Source organism: Phoca vitulina, unplaced genomic scaffold (genome assembly GCF_004348235.1).
Source record: "Phoca vitulina isolate PV1807 unplaced genomic scaffold, GSC_HSeal_1.0 scaffold50, whole genome shotgun sequence".
Lineage (NCBI taxonomy): Eukaryota > Metazoa > Chordata > Mammalia > Carnivora > Phocidae > Phoca > Phoca vitulina.
Window position 1 is genome coordinate 4,853,715 of NW_022589753.1, and position 17,997 is coordinate 4,871,711.

A 17,997-nucleotide genomic window follows, 5' to 3' on the forward strand; every position below is an offset into this window, starting at 1 on the left:
TCCTGCCTTTCTAGTAAGTTCTAGTGATTGATCTTGGAGTTTCTCATCTTTCCTCGGAGGCCGATGGGTACACACCAACCAGACCATTCGAGGTCGTTGGTAAGCGTCTCTCCCCTGCTAGCATCACACGGGAGCAGGAGAGTGGTACTTTACATCTCAGAGAGTACATATCCTTTTTACCATTGGTGCATCCTTCCCTCCATCTGTCTCCGTCAAAATTCACTGAGCTCCTGCTCTGTGTCCGGCCTGTGTGCAGCACCTTCCTGCTCAGGACTCACCCAGTGGTCTCGGTGGCTCTTGTGTCCCGGTGGCTGCCCCCTGGTGGAGGCACTGGCGAGCAGTGAGTGCATGCAGTCTGCCCACCGAGGGCGTGTCCGCAGAAGCCAGGGCTCATCCACCACTTGAATAGAATGGAGGGATCGGCTGAACTGTGCAAGACATTTTCAGCGCACATAATACTCCCAGGTGGGCAGAGGGGGATGATTGGACCTTTTATGCTCTTGTGAGCTTATGAGCTTCTGGCCCTGGGAGACACAGGAGGTCGGGCGGCCAGGTAGAGAGGAGGACCGGGCTTGGGAGGACGTGGAGCTCACGTTTTCCCATTTTACTTCCAGTCCATTACATGGCGCTAAAAGTATTCCCCTCAATCTTCCCCTAGTTCCACGAAGCTGGTACACACGGAGCCGGACCTGCCCACGGAGGGCGCGTCAACAGGAACCAGCGATCTGCACAGCAGTAGCTCCTCTGGTGGCCTCATGGCAAACTCAGTGGAAGATCCTGCCTTGACTGGAGCTGAGTCAGCCAGGCTTTCCCCGGAGGCTGGTGCCTCCCTGAAGCTCCCTGATGGGGACAACCTCCCCAGCCCCTGCCACCCTGGGCCGGGCTCCTCTGCCTGCCCAGAGAGTCCTGAGGATGTATTCAGTAATTTCCTTTATTGGCGAACTCCTCTCCCTGACATAAGCAAGGACCTAGAGCTATTTCTGAGTGAGGCTGGGCCCCAGGAAAAGGGCTGCAGCAGGCCCGAGACCGTGCACCACAGCTGTGTGGCCAGGAGCGAGATTCAGAAAGTCCTCGATAGTCTGCAGGAGCATCTGATGAATGATCCGGACGTTCAAGGTAAACGTTGTCCGTTGTGATTAAAGAGAAAACAGGGTGTCTCTGGGTTGGGCGTTAGCCAGGCCTGTGTGTCGCTGCGCCTGTGTGTGTGTGTGGGTGGGTGCGCGTGTGCGTGCGCTCACTTCATGTCCACTGTGCACAGATGGCCAGGAGAGGGTCTCAGCCTCAGCACTGCCAGAGCCCTGGGGACCTCTGTGCAGGGCCCCGCCAGGGTTCTACCTCCTTGGTTTGCAGCTGTGTAAGGCTGAAGGCAGCTCTAATAGAAAGGCAGAGTTTGTGGGCATATCTATAACAGTGGAAATTTTATTAGCTGCTTGGACGCTGTTACATCATTTTCCACGTTATAGTGCTTTTTCTCGTTATTAACAGCTAAGGATGGTGCTCCTTTTGGAGCTTATTAACTCAGCCCTAGCCAAACTTTAAGGTTTTTGTCTTTGTACAGCAAGGGAAAGTACAACTTCTTCTTTGGGGTGTTTTTCATGTTATGACTAGTGCTCCCACTGAGCGTCTGATCTGGGAGCCGGGCCTCGCGATCCATATCCATTATCACGCCTCTTCTTGCTCTAAACAGTGCTATATTTGTATTCTTCCTTGGGTTGGGGAGATTGGGAAAAACAACACTTGCTGCTGTTGCCAGGCAAAGATTTGTGAAGCTTTCGGGAAAGGAAATGTGAAAATCCAGTTAGCCCTGTGATTATTCTTTCTCTTTAAATTTATAAAGGAAATTAAGTCAATGTTTGCCGAAGGAATGAGCACATGTAACATATCACTTCTAATAGCTATAGACAAAGGTTTTGGTTTCTGGTTTTGGAAACCGCATTTCTAAAGCAGCATTCATCTCAGTGGTGGGCCCTGGGCTGGGTGCTGGGGCAGCAGTGACGGGCACACGGGTCTCATGGAGGGGGCTCCGTAAGCCACCACTGGTACAGGGTGTGGCCGGGGCCGGGCCGGGAGGCGGCGGGACGTGCTGTGGCAGCACAGGGCAGGACGCCTGGGGCCAGAGGAAATGTCTGGGAGAAGACCTTGCAGAGGGAGCGGCGTTTCACGTGGGCCCCAAAAGACGACAGCTCGGAACCCACCATGCAGAGAAGTGGGGAGGGATGTGTCAGAGGGTTCTTTCAGTCCCTTGAAATCGTTTGTAAAATTTTGCATATACGTGTGTGCCTCATTTTCATAGCTTTCATCAGAGCTCAGAGGGATCCGTGACCCCGAAAGTTTCAGAAATAAACGACACGCTGGGGACTTGTGGACTGGCTGCATCTGGAAACATGACTTGGGCCATTGGGAAGGGCCTGATGGGTTACACTAAGGAGGTGGGACCTTGTCCTGGGCCGAGTGGGGAGCCAGCTATGAGCTCTAAACATTTTAATGAATCTTGAGGTCTACTGAATTTACCTCGTAGAAAACAGGATGTAGGAACTATTGTGTGTATGTGTGTGTGTTTGGAGGTTGGGGACATGCACATCAGATTGTTTTTACAGAAAGGTGTGTGAAATATGTCATTTCTGCTGTTAGGAGGGTCTCAAGCAGTCATGCTGTGGACAAATGAATAGTCCTTGGGGCTTGGTGAGCAAGATCTGTACTCATCTGTGTGTACGGAGATGGATCGATTTCTGTGCATTGGGCGGGAGTTGCGGAGAAGGCAGCAATCCTCCTTTATACATGGGGGAGCAGGACCCCCTCACCGAGTAGGTGGACCTCCCAGACACTGGCCTTCAGGAACAGTGTGTTGTCTTTCTGTGAGAGATGATGGAAGCAAACTCTGATTGTCTTCATTGAGGCGTTTCGAGTTCAGATTTGATGCTCTGTGCATGGCTGGCGTTTAGTTGGAATAGTTAAAGTTAATGGCCCTAAATATCACCACCTCCCCAAGAGCTCATTCTGGGACTGCAGAGCATGCTTACTGCAGGGACAGGTGTGTGGAAGGTGCGCCCGTGTGTGGGGCGCCTGCGTCCAGACTGTCTCGTTGTGAAGATCCTTCTCAAGTGAATCCCTACAAATCAAATAAAGTTATTAAAATTCTTGGAACTTCTCTTCCTGCAGCTCAGGTCCAGGTCTTATCAGCTGCTCTGAGAGCCGCACAGCTTGACTCTGTGAATGAGCCCGAGCACCAGCCGATGGAAGGTCGGCATGAGGGGTCCGTTTCCGACCCCAGCCCTGCCTCGGACAATCAGACGGCTCTGTCGGCTTCATCATCGCAGAAGGAGCTCTCCGAGCCCAGGATATTACAAAGCACAGTACGTGTTTGCCCTCTCCCTCTGCCCAGACGATGTGACAGAAATCACAAAGCTGCATTTTCTTTTATTAATATATCCTGGCAGAGATGATAAATGGCAAATTTAATTTTATTCTTAAGGTCATGTTTTGGATAACTAGACAACCAATCAATCAGGTGATTGATAACCCTGACTCTCCTCCACAAAAACAGGAGAGGAGAGACCAACGAGTACCTTCCCTCTTCTCCAAAGATGTCGAGTCTCAGTTCTTTGTGGGGATTAACCATCTAAGTGCCCGATTTCACTGCTGTTTTACAGCTTTTAGTCATAATAGCACAAGGTGGGTTCCGCGGCTCCTAGAACTGAAAGTCGGCCTCGGCCTCAGCAGGCGGACCACCGCGTCAGGCCCTCGCTCTGGAGACGCTCTTTGGGCACGTGGTCACCCCAGTAGTGGTACTGGCCTGCTGTTTCTTGGAGGAGAGACTTGGAAAAGCCAGCGGCTCAGTGGCTTTTATCCTGCAACCTGGAACTAGCCCCTGTGAGACACATCCAGGGAGAGGAGGGGCCCACAACTCTCTCGCACTTTAAGTCTCCCTAGCCTTCCAGCTCGCGAGGGGTTGGGAGGCTCTGATGGCTTCCTCACTCCTAGTGACTTGCTCTGACCACTTTGAGCTGGGGTCCTTCCCAGGTCGGGGCAAGGCTAGAGAATTAAAATTAGGGTGGGGTCCAAGATCATAAAGTCCTGGGCATGTTGGCGTCTCCTCACTTCCTGTGCCATGATGGATATCTCTTCCAGCCCGTGGTCTTGAAGGCCAGAGTACCAATTGCTCCACCATCCACGCAGTGGATAATTCTATCTTAGCAATTAAATGAACTTACCACCTCCCTTCCCCTCTAGGCCTGTTCCAATAAAACAAAACAAAAGACCCACTTAAAAGCCTGAATATAAAGTGTTTAGGAGTTGCTGACAGTTGTCTTCGATTAGTAAGAAATGAGGGGATATCCTATTTTGCTGGTTTGTTTTCAGAAATAGGCAAGAAAATGGTTGTTGTTACCCGTGTTGCCTGGAATGTGGAAATCACATGTTAGGTAGAAAGGCGTGGCCACGTCTACTGTGGCGGAGACCTGATCGGACTGGGGCTTCTTTGTCACGTGCAGAAGTGAGAGAAAGGGAAACGAACAGATTCCTCCAAGTTGGCTCTGTTGCATGAAGGATTTTGAAGGGCTGGTGCAAGCAGACCTTTGGTTTATGTTGTGGGATGTCAGGGCTCTTGAATTTGCAGCTTGATTCTTAGGTTCCACTGGGATCAGTCAGGATGCATCCAGTTGCAAAAGAAGGAAAAGGGACCAAAAAACTCCGAGAGCTTAAATGATGAGGATGGTGTTGTCTCGTAGAGACGACAGAAGAGCGGCTGAGGCCAGGGGGCTGGTTAACTCGGCTCCTTGACGTTGACCCTGCTCCCTGCTTCTACCCTGCCTTCTTAGTGCATCATCTGAGTTGCGAGATGCCCCGTGCAGGGCGGGGAGGGGAGGTGTGTTGCTTCTCACCTGTGTCTTTTGGCTGCCCGGTGGTTCTCTGGGGCGATGACCTCACAGTGCCTTTGGAGGTTGCTCTGGCCTGTGGTGGTGTACCTAACCTCACGTGGCTCCTGGAGGAAGTGCTGTTCATGCCAACTGCGCTGAAGACTTTGGAACCAGAGTAACTGCCGAAAGAAGAAGAATGATTTATTACACATTAATATATATGAATTTATGAACTTGGAGAAATTGAGGTCTTAGGTTATCATGCCAAAATATTTCTGTTTTATCCTGTCCTCTATTAAAATAAGCACTATATTTCAGTGAAAATCTTGGGAATTGAAGGCCGTGGTAGTGTGCCTCAGAGCAAACGAAGCATCTATCGGTGTATTAATCGACTTTCCTGGATCATATATTGAGCTGATTTGTCAGGATCCATTAAGCTGGTAGACAGTATGACATTTCAAGTGCACGTGGGAACCCATGTGACAGGTGGAGGAGAAGGTCAGGTTCATCTCCGCTAATGTAATCAATGATCAGAGACCAATATGTCACTGTTGAGTGTTCTTGCTCATTTTAATTGTTAACCTACTGTAAAGGTTCATCAGCAAACATTAGAAGTGTTTGTACATGTGAAAATCGAGGATAGTTTTCCAGGTAAATACTCCTTTATCGGCCACACCTTCCCCCAAATTAGACAGGTCTTCTCCTTGCCTGTCCATCCACCCTGACGGGTCCACATTGCTGCACATCTCCAGCTCCCAAGAAATACTGGATGTGCTTGCTCGCCCTGCCGTCTGGGGTGGTCTCTGTCTTAATCGTGTGACTCTTAAAAGGGGGTTGGTTCACCACCCTGGGACGCTGGGGCTTAAAGAATGGTCAGTGCAGACTCAAGTGGTGGCTCCTCATGGACATCCAGCCTGTCTTCTTTAAGGGCCTCAAGCAGTCTTGAGATGAAAATGCATGATATCTGTTTGCCTTGGCCCTTAAAATCACCGACCATGTCATCTATGCCTGTGCAGATGTCTTTTTTAACATCTGGAGAGAGACCCCTGACTTGCAGGGAAGCACTGGTCTTGGTCTGCAGAGGTCATTTCCAGCACCGAAAGAGGATTCTTTGAAGGGAGAATGATAGGATGGCTCTCTGTTTGGGGTAAGTTGCTAATGTGTCCAATCAACTCTGCAGGACCCCGGCAAACCCTGCGGTGGGGCCATTGACCAGCTGGAGATGGAGCAGAGGCATCTCCCCGCCCCACTTGAGGAGAATAAATCTAAATTACAGGTTTGTTCCTTGAAAAGAAAAGCAGCTCAAAATGTCACCTTTTCTGGGAGTCAAATTTAAGAATGGCCATGGGAACCAGATATTTTTCTTCCGTCAATATTAATGACGTAGCTTCACTCGTTTGTGTTGCTACAATTTCCTCTCTAACTTATTAAAAAACAAATTCTAAAGGAGTACTAAAGTCTCTTTTGAACAATCTAGAATAGTATTTTAATAAAACAAGTCAAATAGGAGAAAAAACCTGACATCTGTACATGAGCATTTAGTGTCTATTTATACAAGTCATTTCAGGGTTTTTTATGTTGTTGTCTGAAAAGTTTTTGACAGATTCTTTGATTGACCTGTGTTTGTCTTTGTTCTGTCTTGTGGCTAGGCTCTTGTGCTATGTAAGAACTCTTAAATGTTTTAAATTATCGTATCCCCTTGTCCTGACGGAAGAGAAGGTAAGTGAGTGATGTCATAGGAAGGCGCTGTCCCGTCAGTTGGAAAAAGCTAGTGACAATCGGCGTGTCCGGGCCGGGGCTCTAGGTGCTGGGTAGCTACAAGGGAAGAGTGTTTCCATTTTCAAGAGCTGTGTGCATCAGGCTAACCAAACCTTGGTGCCCACACTGTTCTCTGGGATATCAAATGTTAGACGAATGGGGAAAAGATTAGTGTGGGCCTTGCTTTAGCATCGTTCCGTCCCAGTTGAAGATTTCACCTGCAGACCAAGAAGTCCGCCAGTCCAGAGCCCCGAGCTTCTCAGAGGCCTCTTCTTCCCCCGACATCTCTGCTTTGCTGTTTTCACCCCCAAGTCCCAGACCCCTTGTTTTTCCCGAGTATTCTCCTTCTTTCCTGCAAGCATGATGGTTTCCTTGCTCTGCTGTTTCCCAGGATATAATACCTCAGCCCCTGCTCGATCAGTATGTGTCGATGACCGACCCCGCTCGCGCCCAGACTGTCGACATTGACATAGCCAAACACTGCGCCTACAGCCTCCCCGGGGTGGCGCTCACCCTGGGCAGGCAGAACTGGCACTGCCTGAGACACACGTACGAAACGCTGGCTTCCGACGTGCAGGTAAAAGGAGCCCTTTCAGAGGCACCCATGGAAATGGGGTGGCCCATCTGCCGGGGAAGAAAAGGGGGGCGCGGCGGGGCTCGCCGGCCTGTATTTGCTGCGGGAGCCGTCGCCATGTTGATGGGGCTCCGATGAAATGGAGCCCGTGGCGGCCCGCGCCGGCAGTGTCAGGTTTATTCTAGAAGCGCCACGTAACGCTCTTGGTAACATGGCCTTGTGCTTGCTTTCCTCGGTTTGTCTGGGCTCCTGTGCACCCCCAGTGGAAGGTGCGTCGGACCCTGGCCTTCTCCATCCACGAGCTGGCCGTGATTCTGGGGGACCAGCTCACAGCAGCTGACCTGGTGCCCGTCTTCAATGGATTTTTAAAGGACCTGGATGAAGTACGAATAGGAATTCTTAAACACCTGTATGATTTTCTAAAGGTAGGAAGAAGGATTACATATAAAAAACAAACCTTCCCTCTTCAAAACAATTCTTAAAGTCGGGCTGTGGAAAGTGTCCATGGACAACAGAAAGCAGCTAGTCTGGGTTTCTCCGGTTGAAGTATACCATCCAGAGTCTTTACAGTGGGTGTTCTTTCAGTGATGGGTAAATATTTTTATATCTTTCCTCGTAATCTTCCTGTCCCTTGGAGTCCTAATTCTGTGGAGGATAGCAGACATGTAGCCTAGCATGCTCTGTGAGGGAGAAGGAGCCCAGGCCCCCCGGGGGTAGCGCGCAGCGTGCCCGGAGTCACCCAGGGGAAGAGCCCAGCCGAAACCCAATCTCAGTTCTGCATGAAGGGCTTTCTCTGCAAGACATTGCTGCTTCCCTGCTTGCCTTTTTAATTTTTTTTCCTAAAGGAATGATGAGTGTAAAAATAAGACTTTAAAAATGACCTAGAGAAACTAATTACTTGCATCCACATGACCACGAGCTGCCCTTGACAGACTGGGCTGCATGATGCACTGGGTTGGCTTTTCTCTCGTGGTGCCGGCATACATGAGCAGAGCCAGCTCCCCGGGAAGCAGCCGCGGCGTTGTCTTCGGAACACACACACATACGTGTTGTTTGCAGGCAGGAAATGATGAGAGAAGGAAGAGCTGGGGGCATGTGGGAACACACAAGCACATACACTCACCGGGGGAAAGGTTGGAAGCATTCAGGGGTCCCCGTGAGGTCTGTTCCCAGCAACGTTAATTCACAGCCACCCCGGGTGATGGATGGAGTTCAAGGCATTAGGGGAATGCCCAATTCTTGCTGGGAACAAGTGTATAACTTCAAGTGTGATCAGACAGTATATTTGGGGTCATTTTGAGAGATTCTCTATTTTTATTTATGTGTACATTTTTAAAAAATAGTTGCTTCATGAAGACAAGAGGAGAGAATATCTTTATCAGCTTCAAGAATTTGTAGTGACCGATAACAGCAGGAATTGGAGGTTTCGATATGAACTAGCAGAGTAAGTAAAACCTGTTTGGGGATATGAGAAGGCAAATTAGATGGAATAATTCTTAATTTTCCTACCTTATAATTGATTTCTAAACTAGCAGTAATAGTGTTCTTTTGGATAAAGAGATTATGTTTTTATTAAGGGATAAAGTGAATTCCGAAGCTCTAAGTTACAAATACCACGGTCTCCGGGGAGACATTCATTTTCAGATGCAGACAGGGCTCGAGTCACTGTGGACTTAGTGTGTTCTGCTGTTCTATAAGGCAATTTATTCGAACCAAATAAAAGATGAATCACCCACTCTTCAATATTTTCCTGTTAATCGGAAGAGTTTTTGCCAGAGCTTTTCTGAACATTGAGTGTAGCCCTCTCTGCAGGGCACAGCGTGGTGTATGCACTTCAGCTTCTAAAGAAAATGACGCGACAGAGACAGACACGGAAAGGTCTCACCCAGACGAGACGATTATTAGATAAAAACGTCCCCCAAGGTGGCTGCTTTCTGCACGTCATTTTGTGCGTGAAGGACTTATTTAATCCTGGCTTGTGCTGGCCGGTGAGATGTCAAAGGTGTGCCCGGTTCTAAAAGAGCTAAAGCTTTGAATAAAGAGCTAAAGTCCCCTTCCCCAGGCGTGCTTTGCGACGTGCTCTGCTTGGTGCCGAGTGCATTTGGTGGTGATGGTGGGCGGCCTGGTGTTAGGTTTGCCCCTGCCCGGGGTTTATCTCCCCAGCTTTAGTTTTCATTTTTCTTACCCTCAACTAGAAATCTCTCAAATCATTATCTTTGCTGTAGAAATCCATCAGGCTTTTGCAGCTATTCAGGATATGATTTGGCCGATGCCAGGGGCAAACTAAAAGATTTTCTCTTTGCTGTGATCTTTAATCATTATGCTTAATTTGAGAGATTGAGGTTTTAGTCATTATGCCGTGTTCCCAGCTTACATTCTGAGAGAAAAACAGGCCCACGTTTTCCATGAAAGCATCGCGCCCTCTAGCGGCCGTGCGAGGGAACTCGGCCAGGTCCGTCTCGGGCCGGGCGGACCTGCTTCCCCGGGGCCGGGGTGGGGGCCGGGGATGGGGCCAGAAATGGGCGCCGGGACCGCGGAACGGGCCCGGGGCCCGGGCTCATGGCTGGGGCTGGGGCCGGGCTGACCCGCTTTCCCGGGGCCAGGATCGCGACCAAGAGACCGGGGCCGGGCTGACCCGCTTGCCGAGGGCCGGGGAACGGGGGCCGGGGGCCGGGGGACCGGCACGGGCACGGGCACGGGGATGGGGCCGGGCCGGCAGGGCTCGCGCCGCCGACAGCGTTATCTCCGAGCTCTGGCTATCTTCCATCTCGGCCGTGGTTATTGAAGCCAGAGCCACTGATATGAATTCTGTGCTCCCCCTGACCATGATATTGGTATCATTTTTCTGAAAACAGTGCTTTTTGATATGAAAGTATTCACCGGCACTCCTGGTTTCTGATTCTAACTTCCTTCCAATCTCTTTTTCATTTCCTTTCGTTGCCAGCGTGGAAGTAATGCCATTTATTTTGATACCCTTCTCTCCATCCCCATTTAGAAAACAGTGAAAGCTTTGGTGGCAGGTTTTCCCAGCCAGCCGTCTCCCGCACGCTTTCTTTCCCTCGGAGTGAAGAGCTGGCGCGCGCGGTTCTCTGCAAGCGGACCGCGCCGGGCCGCCCGCCGCCCGCCGCTCGCTGCCCGCCGCCTGGGGGCCGGGGCCGGGCGGCGCGAGCTCCCCGAGCCTTCCTGCGCCCCGGCATCTCTGGGAACTTCAGCGGCCTGGCTATTTTTACCTTATCTGATTTGCAAAGTTTTATGTGCTCTCGAACCGATAACCTCAAATTGAAATAGTATCCCTATTCATAAATTTCTCAGCCTCTGTTTTACAAAGTTTAATTTATTTCCTTTTTGTTTGATTTGAGTGCGTGAGATGAAGAATGAAGATTTATTTTTTTTTTCCACTTTTTCTTTGCGTGGTATTTCACTCCGCTTTCTGCTTTTGGCATTTCACTGATGGAAAGCCTTGCTGGGTCTTCATTTGCCTTAATCTCCCAGCCTGGCTATTTTTGTCTGTAAGATGAAGTGAGAGTAAAGAGAAATTAGTAAGGTGTTTTTTTTTTTGTCCCCCCAAATAATTTTCTTTCTTTCTTTCTTTTTTAATTTCAGACAGCTGATACTCATTTTGGAACTCTATAATCCCAATGATGTTTATGATTACTTAATGCATATTGCCTTAAAGTTGTGTGCAGATAAAGTTTCTGAAGTTCGGTGGATCTCCTTCAAACTAGTAAGGAATCATGGCTTTTGTTGTTGTTGTTTGTGATTTTTGGAAATAGGAATATTTATGTTCCTTCCATTTTAACTCCTTTATTTTCTGCTCTTGATTTTTCAGTATACCTATGAAACCAGCTTTTAAATTTTGAAATTAGGGAAATGTATTACAGTTTTATCAATACATAACATGGTTTTTTTCTTAAGTTGTACGCTTCAGTGATAGAAATTGTAGATAAGTCATTTTATTTAAGAAACCCTTCAAACCATGGCTTAGTGTTCCTTTTAAACACAGATTGGGCTTACTCGGCAGCATGGTTTTGTAGAAAAGTAGTGAGCAAGAGCTCCAATGTAGAAGAGCTGATCCTGTTTTATGTGGGCTCATACCAGCTGAATACTGGGGGGGGGGGGGTGTCACTTGAAAATATTGATTTACTAAGGTACTCTCATGCTATTACAGTTTTATAAAAATGACATGTTCTGAAAGGTAATGATTTAGTTATTATGCAAGGGACCATTTTCTAAAATTTGGAATCTTAAGATTAAGAATGTTCTTTTCTAATGCCGGTCCCTTTTTAAATTTCATTTTTATGAAGGGTTTCACGTGGGTGAGTGTGTGTATGTGCGTTGTCATATATTTGAACATCTTTTTTCCTCTGTGTTCTAATGATGACCGTGACAAAAATGACTCTCTCCCTTGCTTATAGATTCATTTTAAAGGTGCATAAAAATGTCTGGTTTCTGTGTTGAGTAGGATTCATAATTCAAACGGATGGCAGCATTTTAAATGTGCACCTCTGATACTTTTCACAGGTGGTGGCCATTCTGCAGAAGTTCTACTCCCACAGTGAGCGCGCACTGGGGTTAAATTTCATCAGTGAGCTCATCGTAAGGTTCCGGCACTGCGCTAAGTGGGTTGGAAGGCAAGCTTTCGCTTTCATTTGTCAGGTTAGCACGGCCTGGGGGGAATCTCCCCTGGGCTTATGTTGCTGTGGACTGTTAATCAGATGCACCAGACACAGAATCCCAGCCCTGAAATACCAGCTGGGAATTTGGGGATCAGTGGACCGAACCCCTTTATCTCACAGGAGATTGTGATCGGCCCAGTCAGGCAGAAGGATGGGCCCAGGGTTACCCCACCCATCTGTGCATTCGGCCTGTGGATGTTGACTGAATGTCTCCTGTGTGCTGGGCGTGTTCTAGAAGCCGCAGACAGAGAGTGAACAAACTCCTGCTCCCCCGGCACCTTCCATCTGGTGAGGTGAGGGCGGGGCCCAGAGCCCTGCTTCTGCCATGCCCAGGCCAGGGCTGTGGTCATCCCTGTCCCTGCCCTCAGCCAGCTGCCTGGCAGGGAAGGTGGGGTGAAGAACAGAGCAGTAGGTTAGGGCAGAGACTGTTGAATCCCTCTGAAGTGAAGTTCATGTCAGCCTGTCCAGCATCTCTGGTCACCCTCTCTACTTAGTGTCCTGGAAATGGTGCGGGTCAGATTGGCTGGGGCTGATGGCTGCCATTTCTTGGACGCCTCTGTATGCCAGGTGGCTCATCATACATACATTTGATCCTCGGCGGTTAAGATCGGCCGTGTATCAAGCATGTCACACCCATGTACTTTCAGACCAGTTGTTTAAGGTGAAGCAGCTAAAGCCCAGAGAGGTTAAGTAACTTTATCAAGAGCACACAGGAAGTGTTAACACCGTGATTTTTTTTTTTTTTTCTGCTAACGTGTTATTTAAAAAGTTTTAACCTTTCCCCTTGCACATTTTCAAGCATGTACAAAGGTAGAGGGAATAGTATGGACTCTCCATGAGCCTGTCACCCAGCTTTGCAATATTACAGTAAAGCTGTAATTGGACTCTGGCTGACCCTCATACCCAGTTCCCCCACCAAAGGACTCACCAGGGCCCCCTGTTGGGCTGGCGGGGCATCACAGGGTACTTTCGTGGTCTGCTTTGAAAAGGGCAGTGGGTGGCTGAGTAAAGTGCCAGATTCACAACCACAGGCCTGACGCCACAGACTTCTGTGAGGAAGAAGCCAATCCTGTAAATGAGGGATTGGGCTCAGTCCATAAGTCCGTATAAGTCTTGGTAAATGAGTTATCTTTTTTTTTTTTTTAAGGTTTTATTTATTTATTTGACAGAGACACAGCGAGAGAGGGAACACAAACGAGTGGGAGAGGGAGAAGCAGGCTTCCCGCAGAGCAGGGAGCCCAGTGCGGGGCTCGATCCCAGGACCCTGGGATCATGACCTGAGCCGAAGCCAGACGCTTAGCGACTGAGCCACCCAGGCGCCCCTAAATGAGATATCTTTGCTTTTGTCTTTTAATTCTTGATCTGAGATTTAGAAAATCCATGATGAGACAAAAGGAAAAAAACACCCACTAATTTTCTTCAGGAAAAATCAGTGTGTATGCGCTTTCACGAATTATTAATAAGATTTAGAAAACCCACGACAAGACAGACAAAAGGAAGGGGGGGGTCACTTGATGGTTATTTCAGTGCCGCTCAGGGGAGCGAGCCTGACCTGGGGGCCGATGAGGGCCCACGCTGCAGAGGGGGATGAGCTGCTGCCTCTGCCTGGCCTCGCATGCGCCCAGCACCTGGGAAACACTTAGTGGACACCCACAGCTCTTGTCACCCTGTCGCGGGAAGGTGTGCAGGATTTAGAATCCACACTCCTGGTTTGGACTCCCCCCCCCCCCCCCCAGTCGCTGGTGCTCGTTGATTAGGAGACCTGCGGTGGCCCCACACCAGACCACAGTTTCCTCCCCTGTAAAACTGGGCTCACTCTGGCTTCCATGGCTGGCCGGGAGCTGTAGGCCTCTGTCAGCGGAGTGGCAGTGTGCCGAGGCAGCGTTTGTCAGGTGTTCACAGAGGGGGCCGGGCCTGCATGGGAGTCTGGGGCTGGCTGGCACTAGACAGGCCTGGCGCTGGCCCTCAGAACCCGAATTCTGGTGAGTAACAGAGGGGAGGGCCCTCAGCCTTCATTGGTGGGTGCTTTGCTAGATTCTTTGCAAAAATGATCTGCCATTCTCCCCCCCCCCGTACTTCCCCATTATACAGGTGGGGAAACCAAGGCCCAGAAAGGTGAAGCCACTCACTCCAGGCCATGAAGCTAGTAAGTGACCAAGTTAGGTTTGAAGCTAGGCCTGTCTGACTCAGAATCCTTTATTTTCTTCACCAAATTTTATACCACCTATAACTCAGTCCTTGGTGAGGACTTAGAAATTGTTAACTGTGTTTCTAACCAAATTCAGTGGTTGAGATTTTCAGATTCAGACACACACACACACTCCTCAGACCAGCAGACCCCGAAATTACTTCTTTGGAATTGTGGAAGGGTGTTTTTAGAAGAAACCTGCTGACCACCGTGGAGAAGTATCAATTCTTTGGCTGTGGCTTTCTCTTGTGGCAGGCGGTGGTGAGCGAGGAGTGCATCCCTGTGGACCAGTTCGTTGAACACTTGCTCCCCAGCCTTTTAAGCCTTGCCTCAGATCCTGTGCCAAATGTGAGGGTTCTGCTGGCCAAAGCTCTGCGTCAGACGCTGTTGGAAAAGGGTATGTGGACCGTTTTTCCGAACTTACACAGTTTAAAGTTCACCAAGCAGCAACTAGTCTTCCTCTTTAGAAACTTGTCTGATCGCATACTTCAGACATTATATAAATTGATGTATTAACTTTTATGCAGAATATTTTGTTATTTATAAAATGGTGGTTTAGTTTTTACATTTAAGGAGCTTCATGGTAAAATGCAGAACTTCACAGTCTTCTAGAAATGGGGGAAACTTTGGTAAACGTTGAGTTATGACACAGACATTATGAAAGGCAGCCAACGTAAGCCTTCATTACGGTGAGGTTTGCAGCCTATTACTAGGTCCTGAATAGGACGTGACGCAGCATTGCGTCCTTTGGACGGCAAGCTCGCACCTGCCCCACGTGCGGAGCCGACCCCTTCCAGCCGGTCCCGGCAAGTGCCTGTCTTCCCGCCGCGCCCCCAGCCCCGCCCCGCCCCGCCCTGCCAGCCGCCTGTTCCCCTCCCTGCCAGCCACACACTGGCCGTTCTTTGGTAGTGGAGGGAAGGAAAGGTGACATGCAAAGTTTTTAAACTATAATTTAAAAAATACGCATAGCCGTTCTTGGGAGTCCATCTTCGAAATTGAGGAAGTTACTCCTTGACGAAAGCAGTCATGTTATCATTGCGAAGGCCTTACGTATGTGGTTACTCTGTGAAGTGATTTATTGTCCTGAGGTGTGGTTTAAAAACCCCCCAGCACTCGAGTCTGTTTCGGAGCCCAGTTCAAGGTGCATGTGAGCCAAACTCCCGTTTTCTCTCTTTAGCGTACTTGAGAAATGCCGGTAACCCTCATCTTCAAGTCGTTGAAGAGACCGTCCTGGCTCTGCAGTCAGACCGGGACCCAGATGTGTCCTTTTTTGCCGCCCTGGAGCCAAAGCGGCGGAGCACCGCAGACAGGCCTGTGCTGGAGGAACGGAATTAGCCGCCCCGGGATCCCACAGACCGCTCACCTCCGCTTGTCAGGGGTCTGACTGTGCCGCACCTGCCGAGGGAGGAAAGATTTCTGAAACTTTGAGGCCGGGCACTCACATGAGCCCTTTCCCATCCGCAGCCCCAGGGACTGCACCTGGGACGGGCACCACCCTCGGCGCCCCTGCCTGCTGAGGGATGCCCGCGACAAGGTGGTAGGCCCAGGTGGTTAGCTGGGCACGGGGGTCTCCATAGCGTCAGATCGCCTTCTCCATGACAGACTGACTATACTATTTAAAGCCCCCTTCCTCCCAAAATAAAGTAGTTTATTAGGAGCTTTTAAGTCTTTAAGAGACTTGCATATTTGGCTTCCCTCATGCTTTCCTGTAAAATATAGTTTATGGTATTGCATTTTATTTTTAACTGAAATAATGTACATATGTAAATAACTCCTGACAGGAAGAAAATATATTAACGTAATATTAGCCTCCTATCAGTGAACAGAACAAATACATCATTTAAATTTATGCTCCACTTTGAATTGCTGCAAATATAGCCCAATTTGTTTACTTTTGAAAAATGTGATAGTTAAGGAAATCTACTAAAGAATGATTTATGGCAGTCTTTCTAATGTTGTACTTTTGTATAAACTGTACTTGGAACTTTTCCTCAGGCACTTGTCCCTCCCCTTCTTGCGGTGACTGTATCCATAAAGCTGTACTGGCCTTTGACAGAGGCAGAAAGTAGAAAGATTTTTCATTCTTACATGGATTTATTATCCTACGTTTAAGAATGCAGGAGGGAAATTGATCATTGAGATGCACGGATAGTGACTTTATAGCTAATGCTTTAGAATCTTTAACAGAGACTAGGAACCCACAGTTCTGATCAGTCCATATACTTGTCAGGGATTTGGGGGTTAAATTATGACACTCTTCAATTTGACTTAAGTACACCGAATTTAGATTTCATGCTTTTAAAATTTAGACTAAGATGCTCTAGAACTTAAACAGGGTTTTTGTGAATAATTTGAGATTCTATAAACGTTTCATTAAATTCTGTATAACATGTAGGCTCATGTTATTTTTCTTGCTTCTATTTTTAATCTTCTTGAAAGCAGGCATAAAGGAAGGAAGGAGTGGCCCATTTGGGGTTCAAGAGCTGGCCGCAAAGGGCATGTTGCTATTGCCATTCTTTCCTTGGATCTTTTTCTTGTCTGTCTTGTCTTTTCTTTCTCCCTTTTTTAAAAATAAAATTTCTGGAGCTATATATTGAATTTCCTGGTATACAGGATGTTGTCCCCCTCCCCCAAATTCCACTGAGCTGATTCTTTAAAAAGAAAGGAAGGAATCTATACTGTGCCAAAGAAAATAAGGTACATGTGTGAGAATTTCAAATTGTAACCCAGGGTAGCATTTGGGCAACTCCCGCAGAGTGTGAGCTAATAAATTGTGGCGGCTACGTATTAAGAGAAACAAAAATCAATCAGTCCATTTTGTGTTCAATACTTGCCTAAAGTAAATAGATGGAGACATTGTTTTGCTTCAGTAACAAACAATTTTTAATTTTTTTATTGTCTAGAAATTGCGATTGTCGTATTGTTAAAATCTGTTGACCTGGCGGCAAGTAGAATTATTCACCTGGAATTTTGTATTCTGTGCAGAGCTTCACTTTCCATTAAGGAGAAAAAAAAACCTCAGTCTGTGTTGCGATGTGTAGAATTTGCATGCTGAAACAAATGTGCTTGTAGAGACTCTGTTAAAAAAATCCAACCTTAAAAAGTTCAGCTTATACACTAAAAATGGTCTATAACTTAATATGAATGCCTTTCCGGTGCAAAGTTTTGTTTTTGTTTTTGTTTTAAGACTAATTTCTCTGCAAAAAGTACGTTTAAGGCTCACATTTTATTCTTCTTTTGTAACAACTGAGATTTTTCTGATGTGGTTCTGCCCCCCTCCTCGCCTTCCTTTCTCTCGTGCTCCTTCCCCCATCACTACAGCTCTTTGTGTATTAATTGTTCCTAGGTGTGGGGTGCTGAGTGTTTGTGATTTGATCATCACACGTAAGCTTCCTGTGTACTTGAACACTCTGCCTCCTCTTGGGTGAATTAATGGAAAAGCACGAGATGGGTTTCTCACAGATGGAGCTCCCTTGAAAGGCATCTTAACAATGGAGCCGGCTCAGCCTCGCGCCAAGTGGACGTTTCCCCCTTGCTGAGTGTTTTCATCAGCACCTTTCTCCCTCGGAGAATTCGAGAGCGTTTTCAGAACTGATGGGTTTTCATGGGGCTCTGCAGACCCTCACGAAGGCCCGGCTCCCGCTTCCGGAGCGGCCTGAGCGCCGGGCCCAGCTCCGTGGGGCTTTTCACCGGTGCCAGAAATAGGATCGTTAAGCACGGCCGCAGACCGCACCTGACAACCCCGGACGAGGCATGCCGGGAGGGTGTAGGGCGATTCACTCCAGGCCGGAGGCCCTGAATTTTGCAAAGACTGTATTGCAAACGGCGGGGGCCTGGAGGGGTCCTCAGGGCTGCCAGGTTACAGTTAGTGACCCGGAGAGCAGCTTGGAGGCTCCTGGGGCCGTCCGCGGGGCTCTGCCGGGCGCGGGGCGGGGGGACGTGGGG

General features: G+C 48.5%; 2 protein-coding genes across 3 annotated transcripts in view; both read left to right on the plus strand.

The window, feature by feature from the left end:
• Positions 1–17,230, plus strand: part of LOC116621721 (serine/threonine-protein phosphatase 4 regulatory subunit 1-like) — an 81,701-nt gene extending 64,471 nt beyond the window's left edge. For both annotated transcript variants that reach the window (XM_032387676.1, XM_032387677.1), the window contains 10 exons: positions 659–1,116; positions 3,160–3,353; positions 6,037–6,132; positions 7,006–7,191; positions 7,452–7,613; positions 8,532–8,632; positions 10,792–10,912; positions 11,710–11,844; positions 14,308–14,449; positions 15,230–17,230. In XM_032387676.1, the coding sequence (XP_032243567.1) occupies positions 659–1,116; positions 3,160–3,353; positions 6,037–6,132; positions 7,006–7,191; positions 7,452–7,613; positions 8,532–8,632; positions 10,792–10,912; positions 11,710–11,844; positions 14,308–14,449; positions 15,230–15,387 (1,753 nt within the window). In that variant the 3' untranslated portion in view covers positions 15,388–17,230. The remainder of the gene's footprint in view (positions 1–658; positions 1,117–3,159; positions 3,354–6,036; positions 6,133–7,005; positions 7,192–7,451; positions 7,614–8,531; positions 8,633–10,791; positions 10,913–11,709; positions 11,845–14,307; positions 14,450–15,229) is intronic.
• A 426-nt stretch (positions 17,231–17,656) lies between these two features.
• ANKRD60 (ankyrin repeat domain 60) overlaps positions 17,657–17,997 on the plus strand; it is a 10,265-nt gene continuing 9,924 nt past the window's right edge. The window contains exon 1 of the mRNA XM_032387575.1: positions 17,657–17,818. Within this exon, the coding sequence (XP_032243466.1) occupies positions 17,657–17,818 (162 nt within the window). The remainder of the gene's footprint in view (positions 17,819–17,997) is intronic.